Raw genomic sequence first — 18,523 nt, 5'->3', positions numbered from 1 at the left:
CTGTATAAATGGTTCAATCAATTCAATGTAGCTCTTTCTTTTTAGCTTTACCTACTGTAAAGTGCGACGCACTCAAATAAAGCTATATATACATATTAGCTGCATCCTATTTAAATGTTTGGCAGCCCCTCTTCAGCTCTTTCCTCACATTGAAGTTATGCTATTACTAATGTTTTTCAAAGGTTTCTTTGACCGCCGGTTCCTCAAACGCTTGATATCATATGCATATTTTGGTGTGGCTCTTTCGTTGGAATGTGAGAAACGTGTTAAATTCTTCGTGCTTTCTTTACTGAAACTACAATTGCATGGTTTGCGTAACATTGTAGTGCACCAATTACGTGCATGCACGCATCATCGAGATAAATATTATGGTATTACTGTATACAAAAGATCATTTGAGAAAAGTGACTCAGTTTAATGCCACATACATTAAAAGGCATTTTAGGTTCAATTTTCGTCGAACCTAAAATGCCCCATCACTGTTTACTTTAATCCATCCCACTGGGGGTGGAGTCCCCTGAATCCAACGCACTTTCGTTCCTCCACTTGTGACCTTCCTGCTTAACGTAGCTACCGTCGGGATGTGGGGAAGTTTCGGTTCGTCTTCATTCCGCTCTGACATCGCCTGAGGATTCTCGTCCGAACCAAACCACATATAAACTGAACACGTAGTTCCTCAACAAAATCCACGCGTTCAACTATGCTTATGTAAATAATATACCCGCAGAGTAGGCTCTCTCTATACCCTCCACTCCTTTTTTAGCTTCAGCATTTCTTCCTTCAGCATGCCTTCGTCGAGTTTGTCTTATGGCCAATCATCTAACTTCTTCTGATGTTTATTTCTATTTGGGCCTCCAATCATTCTCATGGCCAATCATCTAACTTCTTCTGATGTCTTTTTTTCTATTTGGGCCTTCAATCATTCGATTATGAGAGTCTTAGCTTTGATCGGGCTGATTCTCAAACTGAATTAATCGAAAGTTATTGAATTTTTGAATACTAAAATGCACATTGAAGAAAAATATATTGATCACATGTGTAATATTCTAAAATTTTTGGATTTATACCTCACATCTCATATATAGACATGGGTGAATGATACTATATTAGACTCCTTTTTCTCATTGTAATCGAATTATTTGGCTGTGGTTAATGGTCCATATTGAATCATGATTGACCAAACATCAATTTTGTGCACGAAGCCAGTAATCCAGTTTTATTTGCAGTTCTTTCTCATGATACTTATTTTCTCCGTGAAAGAAAATTAGTTTATATGTGGGATCGAGCCACGACATATAATATTAGACTATGGAATTAATAGCTCCCAAACTAAGATCGAATAACATGTGGCCTGTAATTCAGTTTTATTTGCAGTTCTTTCTCATTATACTTATTTTCTCCGTGAAAGAAAAGCAGTTTATATGTGTGATCGAGTCACGATATATAATATTAGACTATAGAATTAATTGCTCACTAACTAAGATCGAATAACACAGGTTCTGAAGGCCCATGCGGTATCACCATCCAAGACCGCCAGTAGGGAAGGCGAGGGAGAACTACATAACTCAAGCTTGGCCGACGATAGCATGAGAGCTCTCCATGCCATAAAACACATATAAATGTTCCTCCTTCAGTAAATATCTCTCTGTGCCCAAAGGACCTTGGACCGCAGTAAACAACACTGCAAGATTAAGTCTAGTAGAGCAATCATCACGGGTAATCAGCACATAGACCTCCATCGAGTCGAGCTCGACGATAATATGGCGATAGCCTTTCTTCCAACACGGCTCCAATGCCAAGCGTACCCCCCATAGCTCGGCTCAATCGACTTAGCTCTACAGATAATCCGAGCAAATCCAAGAATCCACTGACCCTTGTCATCCCGCAGCAATCCACCCTCTCCTATTGGTCCGGGGTTGCCGGATCATGCGTATTCCTTTCCAAACTCTTGAGAATTGTTGGTTGATGCAAGATCTTAGGCTTCCTTTATTTTGGGAATTTAGCTTTATCCTTTAGGGATATCTTTCAAAACTAAAAATCAATGATTGTGCATGTTTTGAGAGCCCCCTCTCATATGGTGTAGTCAATTACTATGGTGCATCATTTTTACCGAAATGAGTATTTCATTTTTCTCTTCTCGATATGGCTGAAAAAGCGAGGAAAACAAAATGTGTTCGCCTGCGTGTTAGATTCAGAAGACATTCGATATGTCTTCTGCTACTAGTTCTTAAATACCACGAGAATATGCAAACTAGAAAACTTCCTACTAACTTGATTACCTATTAGGGTTTCGAGTATGTGTTTTTATTTTCCCGATCCGTCGTGCTGTATTTGGTTGTTCTAATATTAGAAAACTTCTTACATGAAATTCTCTCAAACAATACGGGGTCTGAAGGCCCCAGCAGCATCACTGTACAATACCGCCAATAGGGAGGGCAGGGAAGTCGGGGGAGAAGGACACACCTCAAGCTCGGTCAACGACAGCTTCTCAAGCCCGGTCGACGACAACTTGAGAGCTCTATTCGCCATAAGATCTGCACAAATGTTCCCTCCCGACATATATGTGTAACACGAATACCCTTCCACCCTGGTATGTCACGTGGCGTGATTTTTAGGCTTCTGCCCCGACTCGAGTGTTCTATTAGTTCACGTGGCCGGGGACCCAATTGGGATTGGAGTCGCCACTACACCATTTACTTGGCCGGTGAGCTACCTAAGTCACCAATTGGATCAGGATACTAATCGCCTAAAAATTTAAGTTTGACTTGATCTTTCTAACTAAAGAAATGAGTCTGGAGACTTCATCACGATATTAGAGGCCTGCAATCTAATAACTTGTTATTTCTGTACCCTCTTGTGCTCTTAAAAGTTGTACAATTTTCTATTTATTAAAGTTGAGTTGTTTAATCCTATTGTCGAGTCCATATTCGCGAATGTACAATATATTTAAAGAAACGGGCCACATACTATATAGTCTGACTCTTGAATAATGGGCCACATATTCGGGCCAAGAACAGTGAAACGGGCCACATCTTTAGGCCTAAGTAAATTGGTCATATATTCAGGCCAATATACATACGTGGGCCGTACATTCAGGCCAATCACTCACACTATAAGGTGAATGGGCCCAAGGCCCAAAGAGAGGAAAAAAGGGCATAGAGCTCCTAATTTTAAAAAATTCTAAATTTATTTCTTATATTCTACACATTTTATTCACGATTTTTCCGAATTTTCTCAATTTATTAACAATATTATATTTACATGAATTAACCAATTAATCCCAAAAAATCTATAAAGATGATCCTAATCCCCGCAAAGGTCAATTTGACCTTCAGTTTGGATCCTAAGACTCAATTAGTGGGTTAAGTACCCTTAATCCCCATGACACATATTAATATACATGATTATCATTTTAAATCAATTTACACTCAAAACCCGAATTATTAATCCAATTAAGTCAAGTGATTGACTTTAATCTAGTTTAAAGGATCCCAAGTCCTAATGACTCAACTTCAAGGCCACGAAGACCTTCCTAGATCCTAAGACTCCTAATTAAATTATTAATTAACCTAAACCCATGAATTAGGCCAAGTATATGTAATTATTACAAATTAACATACGATTTTCACAGTTTGACTGATTTCGACTGAATTAAACACATACACGTTCGGTCAACATTCACAAGGATGGTTATCTACATTAAACAAGCCTCAGCATACTCAATTAGACTCTATTAGATTCTGATTCCTAAGGCCGAAACACTAATTAAGTCCATTTCACCTAATTAGTCTAATTACTCCTAATTAGACTCTAATTACGCAATATCGAACTCAATCGGATACTAACCACTCGGTCTTCAACATCATTCATACAATTAAGAGCTCCATACATCGACTGAAGCAAAGATTAAAAGAATCGGCCATAATTAGGCCTTATTACACACGAGAAATGAATAATCAACACAATTAGCACCTAATTAAGCCTAATCGACTACAAAATCAATCAATTGGATCTCGGATCAATTCAGCAAAAAAAATTTAGCATGCTTAAGAGGTCAAGTCGGAGCTAATTAAGGCTAGTTGGACCTACTTAAATCTAATTCCACACAATAGGAAGTTAATAACTCCTAATTAGGCCTAATCAAGCACCAAATCATCAAAATGACTCATCTAAGCCTAATTTACAGAGAATTACAGAATATTACGAAGTCAATTTCATGCTAATTTCACCTAAATAAGCAAATCCAAGCCTTATTACTTATTGTCAAGTTCGTAATTAGTCCGATTATACACAAGTTGAGTTGAATTACACCTAATTGACCCCAAATTGAACCTAATTACTACACGACCAGAATGTAGACACCAGCAATTAAGCAAGATTAAGCCTAGGCCCGAGCCACTATTCATAGCGGGGTCGACAAGGTAAAACAGACAACCCCGAGCCATTATTCATAGCGATTAAGCTTGGATTCAGCTCTGACCAGAGGCATGCGACCTCCACACCTTGTTCAGGAGAAACTTCAGATCTTCGAGCTTGGATTCGACGAAATTGGGGGGTTAAACTCACTAAAATCCTACTAATTAAGAGAACTAGGCTGAGATCAATTGAATTTTGAGCTGCTTCTTTTGACCTAGTCTCAGAACATAAGGGCCAAAAGGTCCTTTTTTTAAGAAAATGCCTCTCTATTTATAGGCAAAGAGGAGTCAAGGGTCGCTTCGTAGGTAACGAAACCTGTGGGGTGAAAACGAAAGATTTTCTCGAAATTTTGGTGGGCTAAATTGTCAGCACTCTGTTTTAGTCCACTGGCTATAGGAGTGGACATCAACATCGCTCATGGCTACAACTTCCTAAGCTTTAATAGAAAACGGCCCAGCAAGGCCCGAGCCACTATTCATAGCGGAGTCGACATGGTAAAACAGACAACCCCGAGCCATTATTCATAGCGATTAAGCTTGGATTCAGCTCTGACCAGAGGCATGCGACCTCTACTTACCTTGGTTCTGGAGAAACTTCAGATCTTTGAGCTTGGATTCGACGAAATCAAAGGTTAAACTCACTAAAATCCTACTAATTAAGAAAACTAGGCTGAGATCAATTGAATTTTGGGCTACTTCTTTTGACCTAGTCTCAACACATGAGGGCCAAAAGGTCTTCTTCTTCTTCTTCTTCTTCTTCTTCTTCTTCTTCTTCTTCTTCTTCTTCTTCTTTTCTTTTTTTTTTTTTAGAAAATGCATCTTTATTTATAGGCAAAGAGGAGTCAGGAGTCGCTTTGTAAGTAACGAAACCTGTAGGGTGAAAACGAAAGATTTTCTCAAAATTTTGGCGGGCTAAATTGTCAGCACCCCGTTTTGGTCCACCGACTCTAGAAGTGGACACCAACAGCGCTCACGACTACGACTTCCTGAGCTTTAACATAAAACGGCCTAGTAAGGCCCGAGCCATTATTCATAACGGGATTGACATGGTAAAACAGACAACCCCGAGGTATGACAATAGAGAAGACCTTAGGGTTCTCCACAAATCCTAAAGAGCAACCAGAGGGTTCAAACAGTGCCTGATCCCAGTCTAACAAAAAACGACACCAACAGTACTATTCACTATCGACTCACCGGGCCATGAGAAGGTATCCAATATGGTGTTCTAAAAATCTCTCACGTTGCCAAACTGATGAAGAACACCACTAAACTCATTCCGCAAATTGTCATTTGCTTGTGCCGGAACACTCTCGAGTACTCGCAGACAACCCTTCTAGCGAGGCTCCCGAGACACTGGCTCGTCAGGCCAATCGTGGGCACTTGAGGTCGGGCCCAGCCAGGTCCAAGGGTTCTCAGGATTATGGAGCTCACTTCAGACTACTTTCCAGAGGTCATCTTCACCTCATGAGTGGCTCCCTAGTAGAAAAAAGGCCCATTTCAATGAGAATCTCGAATTGGAGGCCTGTTTGGCGAAATGTTAATATCCGTAATTGAAGGTCCAGTAGGAGTTCGTAGGTTTCCACAGAGGAAGCTCTCTCCCCTCCCTTCCCTTGCATTCTATTTGTAGATTAGAGAGAGATACAGAAGGTCGGACAAAGACATAGGACCTCAGACAAAGACATAGGGGCTCAGACAAAGCCACAGGAGCTCAGAAAAGAGAGAGACATAGGTCCACCCACAAGAGAGCACAGACACCGTCGATGCTCTCATCGCTGCAGCTGGGCTTGTTCTCGGCGTCGATCGCGAACTTACAAGCGTACGTCTGGTTAATCTTTAGTCTCTGTATGGATTACCCTCTGTCTGCTCAACCATTTGCTCATCCTTTCATTGGTGTGAAGATTGTGTGATCAGAAAGGAGTAGATGTACTTTGTTCTTATTAATTGAGGTCTCTGATTGTGTTGTAGCTACATTGGAAGAATGATCATTGCAAGCATACAATGTACAGTTGAATTCCAATAAAATTGGCAGTTCAACTTGATGCTTCTTTAGCAGATTGTCTCACCTTATTACTCATCAAATGTATCTAGTACCAGATTGGGAGTGATAAATTGCAGAACAGGAAAAGGGCAAGGCAAAAGAAAGAAGGAAAAATCAGGAATGGACAGGAAGGCAGGGGATAGGACAGGAAGAGAGAAATGTGACAAATGGGGCCTACATATATGCACATGTAAGTACCGTTACAAAATTAGTGTGTCACGTATGTAATTCTGTTAATTTTGGACCAGAAGTTAGCATTGGGACGTTAAATTAACACGTTAACGTTGTGATATCTTAGGAAAAAAATTAAGGTGGGATTCAAGAATAAATGTCAACGTTAAGTCTAAATTATTACCGGTCATAAGGTCACCCGGAGCTGCACGAATGACGAAACCCGCCGCTCCCCAAGGAACCAGTCGAGCCATGTGGCGCGCTCTCCCTTCCTCCGTATCCCCTCAATCTCTCTCTTTCTCTCACATGCAGAATTAATAATTCATTCAAATTAAATTAAATTCCACAAAAAAATCCTTTTGCATTCCCGAGCCAGTCGAGTTCAGAGAGCGAGTGATGGACACTCTCCTTTTCCACTGCCCGCCTTCCCCACCACCGCCGTCGTCCATGGCCAACAAGCGCCCCTGCCCCTCCTCCTCCTCCTCCTCCTCCTCCTCCCCCCACAGTCCTTGCCGCCTCTCCCCTCTCGATCAGATCGATAACCTCTTCGACACCTTCCTTTCCCTCTCTGACTCCTCCCCTCACTCCATCGACCTCTCCTTCGACCGCCTCCTTGACTCCCGCCCTTCCGACGCCGATCAGTCCCTCCTCATCGACCAGGCCCTCCGCCTCGGCTCCGCCGTCCTCGAAGCTGCCAAGCGCTCCGCCAGGAAGCGTGCCTCCAAGCACAACTCCCTCTCCTGGGTCCTACCCCCTGATCTCACCATTAAGGTTCTCTGCTCCACGCCATTCTGTTAATCGCCGCGAATTTTGGAAATTGAATCGCATTCCCACATTCTGATCAATTGGGGAAATTTTCCTGAACTGCACGTCGTCCAAAATTTGAGCTGAATCGATCGTTGCATCATCTGAATTCTGAGCTCGTTTGCTTTTACACGCTAATAATCAATTTTTTGGCTGGATAGCTCTGGGCTAGACTTGATTATTAGTTCGTCTTTATTTTGCGCTTTTGGGGAAGTAGCTGGAATCGGCCGACCGTCGAATTTCAAGTGCATCACTTGCTGTTCCATCTTCGGAATTCTGAGCTTATTACAGTTTCATGCTAAGCTATCCAACACTCCGTCACGGACCTGATAGTGTCGGTTATGTGATAATGATTTTATGTACTGAAGTTGTCCCATTTGTATAATCTAAATGGGGACGGTTTTTACTGAATTGCAATTTTGCTGTTGCCTTCTTGGGATTAGTTGATGACGGGCTCAGTTTGATTTTATTAATAATCTAAAGTCTAATAGCAGTATTTTGTATTTACAGTCCTTTTCCTCGTTTGAGAATCTCCTCCCTTCTTCCACTTCATCCTGAAGAGTAACTAGGACCAATTCAGTTCCATTTTCATGTTCCAGTTAAGCACTATGATAAATTCTGTGGTGGTGGATAATTACAGCTCCCTCATTCCTTGATATGATGTGCAGTGAAATCGAATAGTATGCTGAGTTAGCTAATTGCGCCCTGCTCTTGCTCTCGGTGCTACTATTATTTTTATTCCACATCAAAAGCTTGTGTCTTCTTACTTTCTTTTGTGCAACTCTATAGGTGTTTTCAATGCTTGACACGCAAAGCCTTTGTTACGCTGCTGCTACATGTTCAATGTTCAACAAGTGCGCCATGGATCCTTTATGTTACACCAACATTGACCTGACAACAGTTGTTCCTAAGGTCAATAACGCTGTGGTGTCAACCATGATACAAAGAGCTGGAAAAGCCATGCGGTACAAATTAATGTTTCCCTAAATTTATTAATCGCTTGGTGCTAATTTAATGCTTAGTTGAATGGATTGACCTGTATAATTTTATTCACAAACTCCCTTCCAGACTTCTTGGTTCCTTTTGCTATATTTTCTTGATTTGCTGAATATTCCATGACTGTATTTGCCCTTTCTTTTGAATCAATTCTATCATGAACATGTGTGTGTGGTATAAATTATAGTCCGTTTGCAAGTGCAAGTTTTATCAAGTTAACCGTATCCCCATTTAATAGTTCATATTTGATCATTTCATACATTTTGCATTAGAGATATCGAGTCCATATATTTTCTTTAATAATATTTGTCCTGGTTCAAGAATATCCTCATGAATGGGACAGTTCCCTGTCTTTACCTTCCAGTCCTCATATTAATAACTTGATTGAGATTCATGTCTCCACTTATCTATTTTCTTCTTAGTATATTGTGTGCTATCCATAAATTTTCTTTCCTTTAAAAAATTGGGTTTGAGGCATAATATTCCACACGTAGAGGAGAACAGCTCTTAATAGTTGAAGAACTCTTGATTGTTACATCCGTCTTTGTTGCTACTTTTGTAAGGAAGCGGTTGTCCATTCTTAATCTTATTTTGTAAATGTTTTTTTAGGTCATTGAAGCTTGGTCTAGTTCCAGGTCCAGCTTCCTCACCAGGACCTTGTCAGCAATTAGTTTATACGATAAGGAATTCTGTGGATGTCTCTAATTTTTCATGGAACGATAAGAAGACCAGGCAGGGAAAGGAATCACCTATTCTGACCCGAACATGCTTGAGCCCTTTAATATGTGATGGTGGGAGTGTTGGGTATGCCATAAAGTTTGCTTCCGTGCTCATTTGATTTGCTAAATCATTTTTTTGGGCTTAAATTCTCAAGCACCATTACCTTCTTCTGTTATCACAAGGACCCTGCTTAGAAGGTTGCATCTGTACAACATTGATCGTATGGACAGTGTGTCGCTCTGCATGGCATTATCTGCTTGCCCAGCTCTATGTGATCTTGAAATTGTTGGCCTGTAAGTTGCTCTTGTTCAACTTTCTGTCTCAAAAAGTTATGTTATACTTCGCTCATGGCAGAAGCTTGCTTCATGGTACTAGCTCAGTAACATATATTGGCAACTTCATTTTCTTGTTCTTGCTGTCTGGTATTTAGTGTTAATATATATACATTATTCTCCAGCCAAAGTGAAAAAAGAATATTCACAGTTTCATGTTCTATCTTGGAGTAGCTTGTTTAATCCCCACTCTCATTATTAATTAGTTTATCATATATTGTTTCTCCTGACTATGTTTAACATTCCTTAGCTTTCTTTCGTTTACACTGACAGTCATGTTGAGTTGAGGCAAATCTTGAGTTCCGTGAGCAAATACTGTCACTTGATAGAGCGTTTGTTCTTGGAATCTTCAAAAACAGGCGAGATTCTTTCTTATAGCACTTTTGGAATTCTGCTGCTCCTAAAGATGTTGATTGGGTACTCTTTCTTTATCAGGTAGAGATGACAGTTTGAAATCACCAACCTGTGTTGATCTAGTCAACAGTTGTCCCCATCTGACTTCCTTGTCCCTAAGAGGGTTTAAGCTGCATGACTGTAAAGTCAGGACGCTGGTTAAGGTACATATATTTGTCAATAAAAATCAGCAATATGGCTGCCAACAGAAGTTCTTGAGATTATTTCATTTGTTCAATCCTGAGATTCGGTTAAGCTGATTTTTAGAGCAGCAAAACTTGCAATTTGTTTAGTTTGCAAGGTCTCAGCTCTCTGGCTGCTCAAATTCATGTCTGTTCCATGGTTAGTTTTGTTAGGTGCTTGATGTTCAAACGTTCTAATTCACTCAAAAAAAAAATCTAATTTTGCCTCTTTCAAGTTTTGATTTAGACCAGCGAATGTTATAGAGATTATAATTTAATCCAGGTCATAGGCAGTTGTACGGTATTACATTATTTTCATCGTGATTGTATGTGCCCTCAGACTAGTTTTTTTTTTTTTTTAGGATATTATTAATTCAGACATTTAGATTTAGGAGACTGAATGTGAAAGTGTCTGTGGAGGTTAGGGAAAGCTGCGATAAAGCACCATTTTCTGATGGCTCAACACCCACTTATCTGATTGAAGATTTCCCAATCTTCAGAAAAACGCTGGGGTTACTTTCACAGCCCGTTTAGCTATTTCCAGTTCCACTTCAAATTGGAAATTTTGAATAGAGTTGCCCATAAATGAATTACATTTTCCATCCTTTCTATCGTCTTAAGTGTCTCGGTTATAGTTCAGATACTCTTTGCTCCCCATATCTTAGACAAAAAGTTAATCGCACCTGTTCCTTCCATTATTGAAGCAAACTTATGATGTTTCACAAATTGGAGTAAAATATGGACAGAAACCAAAGAATGCAACTGATTCTAGGTGCAATCATAAAATCAAAATCCTCTTGGAACAAAAAGTAAAGAACCAAAAGAAAAAAGGAAATCATAAGGATTAAGATTGAGAAAAATATTAATTCTAGGCTCATCATTTATGTGCCAAGATTCAATATACCAAATTATATGCTTATTGAAACAACTGTTTCGCTTCTCTATACTTTTTGCAAATTCCATATGGAATGGAAGGTGAATTCGAATGAATGGAATCTTAGGGAACTATTCAGAAACTTCTGTCGGCTGACACCTGTACATCATCTGTATGTTGTATGATCAGTTAATTGATCAAATTTTGAATTACTACCCTGATAACCACTACCTCTGCATAATATTTACGAAGTATGTATATAAGGGCTCCTTTTACTTCCAACATCATTTGGCTATGCAGTAGCTTCAACCTTTGGAAAATTATGAAAACATGTTTCTCAACTCAAAAAAATTGATTTCCTAGAAAAGTGTAGTTCCCCCTTTTCCTTTTCGTAGTTAATTGAGATTCCCTCACGGCAGCATCTCAATTTTTATTAATTGGATGCATAAATTGAAACAATGTTAGAGCAACTTCTGAATTAACTGTCCTAAGATATGTCCTCTTCACTTCTGAATAGAGAAATGAAGAGAGAGTAGGGATTGAAACTAAATTAAAAATAAAATGTCTTTTTGGATGTAAGTGTACACTATGAACCTTCAATTGAAACAATATTAAAGATGAGCATGTTGTCACTTTAATAAATCTGTAGCTTGTTTAGAAGTAGGTATCTTCATTGGGGGCAATTTGTAATTTGTCAGGTTGCATCCACACTACTAATAGCTTCGTCACCCTGATCATTAGCAATGGCAGATATCAGCTCAATAACATGGATTAGGGAAGCTTCTATTTTAAGAATTAAGAGTGTTGAGAATTAAGGGTTGTGGTGGGAAGAGCAGAGGAAAAATAAAATGTTTTGCGTTCAAGAGAAGCTATAAGTTATAACATCATATTATAAATTCATAGTCCTTAGACTTTGCAACATTTGAACTTTGACCACTATTATCTAGGTATTCCTTATGGATCTTAGACTAGGTCTTGTGATTCCTTGTTCAATTTAGGCGATGAAGACTTTTCCGAGTAGGAATTCAATTTGCTCTCTTTTAGAAGCTTGTCCTACTGATTTTTGCATAATCCTAAATAGTGAGGAAATTTTATTTATGGGGAACTTGTCTAAGTACCTGTACGCCACCAATGCACAGAAAATATAAAAAATTGTCTGATGATGTTAACAATAAAACGTCACGACAGCAGCTAGCCCTATCTGCAGCTGGAGATTTCTGCAACACTGCTGTCATGTCATTTCAGAAATCCTGGTGTGGAACCCTGGGCTTTTTATGTACTGCAACTGATTAAATCTTTTTTGCCTTGTCTTGTGGTCAGGGATTTCGAAAGCTAAGATATATTGACTTTTCCACCTCATATTCAATCACAGGAAACTTTTTAAGGTCAGTTGACTATTGTGTTTAGCGTCTCTTGTGAATTCATTGGGCTGAAGCTGAAATATTCTTTTCGAATGTCTTGCCAATTTAGTAGCTCTTCTCATCCGGTATTTTAGGAATATTGGTAGCACTCCAAGTGGAAATCTACTGGAACTGGAGGTTTTGATTTTAAGGGATTGTATGCATCTCAAAGAGGTAGACATGTGTATGCTCTCTTCCAGTTTTTCTCCTCCCCGTGTTTCTGATTCATTCTCTATGCAGACAGAGGTTTCTCAGTTTCTGTCTGCTGCTCTTGCGGGAGATTTCAAGTTTCTTAGATATGTTGTAAGGAATCTTGCTCGTCTTCTTCTCTATTTTTGTTATTATTGTTTTCCTAGAGCCTTGTATCAGTAGTATCTTCATGCAGGACATTTCTAATAGAGAAGGCTTAGCTTTGGAAGGTGACTGGTACAATCGATGCTACTCTGCGACGTAATGACATTTCTTCTTCAACCCTTTGCACTACAAAGAACGTGCTTTTTTGTATGGAATTTTAATGGTAAAACCTTTTTTTTTTTTTTTTTCATGCAGAGCCCTTCCTCTAAGGGAGGTAGCTTTAGAGAGGCCTGACATCTGTTTGCTAGCTGAATTCCCATCAGAAAGGTTTGTTTTAAGTGTCATAAACGGTTTATTATTTTCATGAGATCTGGATTATATTCATTGAAGGACCTACATGGCATCTTGGGTTTCACATTTGCTTGCAGTTTCATTGATGTGGAACAAATGATTGAGAGTGACCTAAATACTGAGCTAAGCCTGCCATCGCAGCTGAACGGTCATTTATCTGATAGTTCGATATTCATAAGTTCGTCGGAGAGCAGCTACCACAGTGACCACGGTAGTGGAAACGAGGACAGTCATGATTCAAATTACATTCTTTATGAAGAAAGTTCCGACGAGGTGGACTTCTTGGCTGTATAGAAAAAGCTTGACCATGGCAAAGTATTGGAAAAAGCACTGGCCAACGAGAATGGTATGGTCCTGTCCTTACTATTTTTATATTAACGAAATGCACGAATTGTTTTTGTCAAAGTTGAATGCTTGATATGTTTGTATCCCATTTCTTCCTGGTCATTTCTGTCTTTTTGACGAGGCATGACTCACCGACCTACATTGAGTCCATTGCTCTGCGGACTCTTCAAAAATCTGACTGACTACCAACTTAAAAAATGACAAAAGTAGTTGAACCTGATTGTGTTTCCATGGCCCTGTCCATCCATTTAACCACTTAATCGACACGTGAGGATCCAATCACGTCTTTCCTCGTTTAGATAATTCTAATGCATTAAGTTATCAACCAGTGCAATGGACATGTAAATTTTTCCGAACTGTTCAACTTGCTCCTCCAACTTTCACGATTTTATGCTGTTTGGAAGGAGAGATTTGTGTCAAAAGGTTTCATATATATCGAGTAACATGTAAGAAATATCTATGAGGTTGTTTTTCTATCCTTCTGCCTGCAAGTTCCCCTTCCCACAACCAGTACCATTCTTTATATGCAAGAAGTGATTTTGCTCTCACTGCAATGATTATATTATTACTTTTTTCGCTTTCTAAACTAGTTGCTCTATTATTGTTGCTGACTCAATTCTGCAGGATGCCTTTTTTTCTGTTGCATCATCCAAAAGACTCACTGGCTCGTGTAAACTGGATTCACATCTCAAATGCCATTTTGTTTTTCTCGAGCAACCGGTGGCTCTCAAGTGATCCCGTTGTATCCTTCCCTCTCCACAGTATGCAAAAGAGCAAATAACTTTGCAGAATTCCTTTGCTCTCTTCCTCTGGCTCCCCAGCTGCAAAACAATCGATAATCTGCACCATTATCATTGGGACTCAAGGACTGATGATGGTCCTTGATCAATTGGTATCTCGGCTTTTGTAAGTAATTTTGGTCTGAAATTGGATTGGTTTGGCGATGAGGTATCAGCTACTGGGAGCCTGGAATGGTGTTGAATATGTCAATGAAGGCAAAATCTTAAATCGTCTTTCCTCACACTCATCATGCCATATTATGAAATTAAGCACATTCCGTTATTGACTTCTCTCTGGAATTGTATGACTTGCTCTGAGATTGGAATTATTGGTGGTGGGAGTGACCCCGTCTGCATAAAATCCCAGCTTGAAAGATTAGTCGGGATTCACATCACTGTTACTTAGTTCCTAGTCAAGTCTCGTTTGGTCTAGTTAGTCCACTTGACTAGCACCAGCATATAATTTCGTCTCTGTAAGCCGAGTCATGGCACATTATTACCTGTTCCTTGTCCTTATTAGGGTCGTGGGACAGCATGAAACGATATATAACAACCAGAGGGCCTGGGAGATGGAAATTATTAATGGCAACAATGCCCTTCCTTTCATGGTGACCGACCAACGATCACATTTATTGCCCTTGTAAAGTCTCCGTTATCAGTTCATCTTTTGTGCCAGATGCCGAGTCATTGTCAATCATTGCGTATCGTACATAACTGTAGACCAAATATGTCGTGCCAGTGGAGCATACAGAGTCCCGCAACTTGGGTACGGGACAAACTGTAATTGCTAGTCATGCACGGCCGTTCAATGACAAAACAACCAAGAAACATTTGGTTCACTCACCATTCTGGATTTATCAGTAGTATGTTCGCCGCTGGTACACCCCGACCCTACTTCCATATTCTGCACAAAGCGATCAATAGCACTAATAGGGTATGTTTGCACTTAGCAATAAATCAAGCTAATCGGAACACCGTACGAGTTCAACCTTGATAAGACGGGGAAGATAGAAAACAAAGCGGAGAGAAGGCTTTGGAGCAGGTCACTCTTCACCATTCTATTAATATATGCAAGCGGGAGAAAGAGGTTCCTCTCCTACGGTCCTCATTCCCAGAATGCTTCAGACAATGTTCCGAAAATGTAGTAGTCCTTTCCTCTTCAAGACAGTAGGTTAGAGTAATTGAACCGAATGAGCACGGCCACGAAAGCAGTTTTTACCAGAAGTCCAACGAACATCGAAGTACAGGTCAGATGCAGCGAAAGATAACACGCAGTGTTAAGACGAATCATCTGTTTGGCAGATGAAGTGGTTGAAACCGCTGCTGGTAAATTGTAAAAGAAGCAGTTCGCTCTTAACTGCTTGATGGCAAATAGAGCAAACTTGGGACTAGTCTAATGATCTCCTCCAACGATAACTTAGGATACCAAACCCGGAACAAAACTAAATATATGAAACACCATTTCAACCAGCAATAGCATTGATCTTCGATTCACTGGAAGGAACATATATTTACCCTATCTTCAATCTCACATCTATGAAAAAAAGCTCGATTTCTACAAGTATTAATTGCGTTCGTTTTCACAACCCGGAACGAAAACCCGAAGTAGGAAAAAAGAAGCGCACTATCCCAACTGCACTATTCGCTCCTCCACGCGTAGAATATAACTGAGAAATCGACGCCCGGTACCTTGGACTCCTTGAGTTCTCTGTATGAATTCGAGCAATCCATCATAGACCGATCAAATATCGATTGCTCGGTCCACGACTTCTCGCCCAACAGGCTGCTGTGGAACATAAACACCGCATTCCCCGCAGAGTTACCAAAGAGCCAGTTGTGCACATCCCAGTAAACCTCGACCGGCATCCCATCCACGTGGATCGTGCCATTGCCCCGGAACTTCCACCTCAACCGTCTCACTTGCATAACGACCTTGTCGTCCACACGGACCACGAGGGACGGATCGCTGAGCCCGCCCGTGTCGCACTCGATCGCCACGTCGTGGGCCCGGCCCTTGTCTCGGAACTGTGCCCTGGTCCCATACGACTTCTTCCCGAATATGTTCTCCCTCTTGCCGACGAGGACGGCACTGAAAGAAGGGGCGGCAGGCTCCGCGTCGATCTTCCTGCACGCCTCCTTCTTCATGTCCCCGAGGAGCAAGACCAGCTCCCGGTCGAAGGCGATGGCGAGGTAGAACCCTTCCGCCGGCTCCGGGCCCGGCCCGAACCTCGCGTTACAGAGATCCCAGTACACATCGACCGTCCTGGGACCGGAATGCACGACAACCTCGGTACTCCTGTGCCCTTTCCTCTTGGAGAACAGCCATGGCTTGATGTCGACCTTACAGAGGGACTGGTGGGTCGAATCATCGATCGCAACACTGAGGCCTTGACCCATTAGGCCCTTCGTCCACGTGACAGTGATCAAGCAAGAGTGAGAGCTCAACTTACATTTGTAGACGGAGGTGACGAAATTCTGGGCATGTTTCGGGGAAATCGATGATGGGGATGAGGAAGAAGAAGAGTCGGCGACCTGAACTCCGCTCTCACCAAAACAAGAAGGGAAGTCCTTCATCTTGGCGGCGGAGGATTTGGCCAATCTCGTCCTCTCCACTATGGCCTTTGCGAGCATCAGAAAAACAGGACAAGAACTTCACATTCACTAAGGAAAAGAGAGGGCCTTTGCTCTTTACCCTGAATGCCCCCAGAGAAACAACCGACTGTTCCGAAATCTGATCTCCTGGTCTCACTCCACTCAGCAAAGGGCGTCTGCTGGGATAACTCAGATTTGCTTCACTGGCATTACTGTGCTCTGTTTTAGAGAGAGAGAGAGAGAGAGAGAGAGAGAGAGAATGTGGAGGTCACATGGGGGAGGGAGAGGGAGAGAAGAAGGGGGGACTTGTATTGCTGGAAAAGTCTGTCCGTTACGTGATGAGTTTATATGAAGTCTCAAAGCATAGAAAAGCAAAAGAGCATCTTTTCTTTCTCTCCTCCCCCCTCCCTACTTACTGAACATATTCAAACCCCAACACTCCATAAAAGCTATATCCCCTCCAATGAGACCCCAAGAATGAGTTTGAAAAGGAGGACATGTAGAGGATTCCCTATACATTTGTAGCGGGGAGTCTAATGTATATGCAGGTGGGTATGTGTTCAGACATTACATATATAGTTGGGATATTGGGAAGGTACTTGAGTAATTCAGGTATGGATCATTGGAAAGCAGACAAACGAGTTTTGCAGTATCTACAAAGAACAAAACATTTAATGCTCACTTACAAGAGATCAGATCAGCTGGAAATCATAGGGTATTCTGGTTCTGATTTCGCAACATGTCAAGATAGTCAAAAATCCACGTCTGACTATCTATCTGTTGGCTAGAAAAGCCATTTTCTAGAAGAGTGCTACGCAGACGCTTACAGCCACTTCGACCATGGAGGCTAAGTTCATAGCCTATTATGAGGCGTCCAATCATGCAATATGGCTGCGAAATTTTGTCATAGGGTTGCAAATTTTGAATAGCATTGAAAGACCACTAGGGCTATTCTGTGATAATAACTCTGCAGTTTATATTCCAATAACAACATGAGCTCTTTGAAGTCTAAGCACATAGATATCAAGTTTGTGGCTGTTAAAGAAAGAATTCAGAGTGGTCAGCTATCTGTACAGCAAATTGGTACAACTTCCATGCTTGCGGATTCGCTCACTAAAGGTTTGCCACCCTCGGTCTTTCATGGGCACGTAGCTCGTATGGGTATTATGTCTAGTGAGGACACTATGGTTTAGTGGGAGATTATACTATTTTGATACCATTCAGTTATACTACTACATTATAGTTTATATGGTTTATTCATAATACAATTTATGGGGCATTTCACTATGAATTAAATATTATTCGATCTCACTAAGAAATACAGTGGATCAGTTGGAAATAGTCATGTTTGGATCACATTGCATGTAATTTTCATATTGTGAACCCATATTTGATCTATGTCATTGGAGATATTTATATACGTGATCATTGATGGGTCTAGCCACAATAAATGTTTGGGGAAGATCACTTTGGTCCTGTGTTGATATGTTCAATGGACCAGATTGTTTGAGATGCTTGTCAGGATACAATTAAGAGTACTCATAAGAAAAAAATGTAAACGTTACTCTTCCGTAATATATATGTTGGCCAAGTGGGAGAATATTAAATTTTATTTCAACGATGTGGCCCGGTATATGTATATCATGTTAAGTAATATGTGTTATCCTATTAAAAGGTCCGAATTGAGTGATCTAATATAGTTAAAGACAATTGGCATTCTCGATATCTTGGTAAAATATGGATTAATATGCAGATACCAAAGCGTAATTACTAATTCTATGATGGATGGAATCAGAATTACATAAATCTCATGCACTAAAGTGCAATTTGAGAGGTT

The 18,523-nt window shown here is 40.6% G+C and overlaps 2 protein-coding genes and 1 long non-coding RNA gene across 4 annotated transcripts; 2 read left to right on the top strand and 1 right to left on the bottom strand.

Annotated features, from left to right (window-relative positions):
• The first annotated feature begins 478 nt into the window (after window positions 1–478).
• Window positions 479–2,115, top strand: LOC116211856. Its single transcript, XR_004157766.1, has 2 exons — window positions 479–728; window positions 1,497–2,115. It is a non-coding gene; the product is annotated as an uncharacterized LOC116211856 (long non-coding RNA).
• A 4,853-nt stretch (window positions 2,116–6,968) lies between these two features.
• LOC116210677 (F-box protein SKIP17-like) lies at window positions 6,969–14,700 on the top strand. Of its 2 annotated transcripts, XM_031544652.1 has the most exons (13): window positions 6,969–7,395; window positions 8,218–8,393; window positions 9,034–9,228; window positions 9,327–9,437; window positions 9,750–9,835; window positions 9,912–10,033; window positions 12,246–12,310; window positions 12,421–12,499; window positions 12,566–12,628; window positions 12,711–12,775; window positions 12,875–12,946; window positions 13,048–13,316; window positions 13,940–14,700. In XM_031544652.1, exons 1-12 carry the CDS (start codon window positions 7,021–7,023, stop codon window positions 13,262–13,264), a joined length of 1,626 nt encoding a protein of 541 aa, XP_031400512.1. In that variant the 5' UTR covers window positions 6,969–7,020; the 3' UTR covers window positions 13,265–13,316; window positions 13,940–14,700. The 2 variants fall into 2 exon arrangements, with proteins under 2 accessions (XP_031400512.1, XP_031400514.1); XM_031544654.1 differs by lacking the exon at window positions 12,566–12,628 and having other exon boundaries at window positions 6,970–7,395.
• A 796-nt stretch (window positions 14,701–15,496) lies between these two features.
• On the bottom strand, window positions 15,497–17,424 carry LOC116210678. Its single transcript, XM_031544655.1, has one exon. The coding sequence runs from the start codon at window positions 16,723–16,725 to the stop codon at window positions 15,733–15,735; it is 993 nt and encodes a 330-aa protein (XP_031400515.1). The 5' UTR covers window positions 16,726–17,424; the 3' UTR covers window positions 15,497–15,732.
• Between the last annotated feature and the right edge of the window lie 1,099 nt (window positions 17,425–18,523).

This window comes from Punica granatum, chromosome 6, assembly GCF_007655135.1.
Source record: "Punica granatum isolate Tunisia-2019 chromosome 6, ASM765513v2, whole genome shotgun sequence".
NCBI lineage: Eukaryota > Viridiplantae > Streptophyta > Magnoliopsida > Myrtales > Lythraceae > Punica > Punica granatum.
Note: the sequence above shows the minus strand (reverse complement) of the source record. Positions and strands in the feature narration are given on the sequence as shown.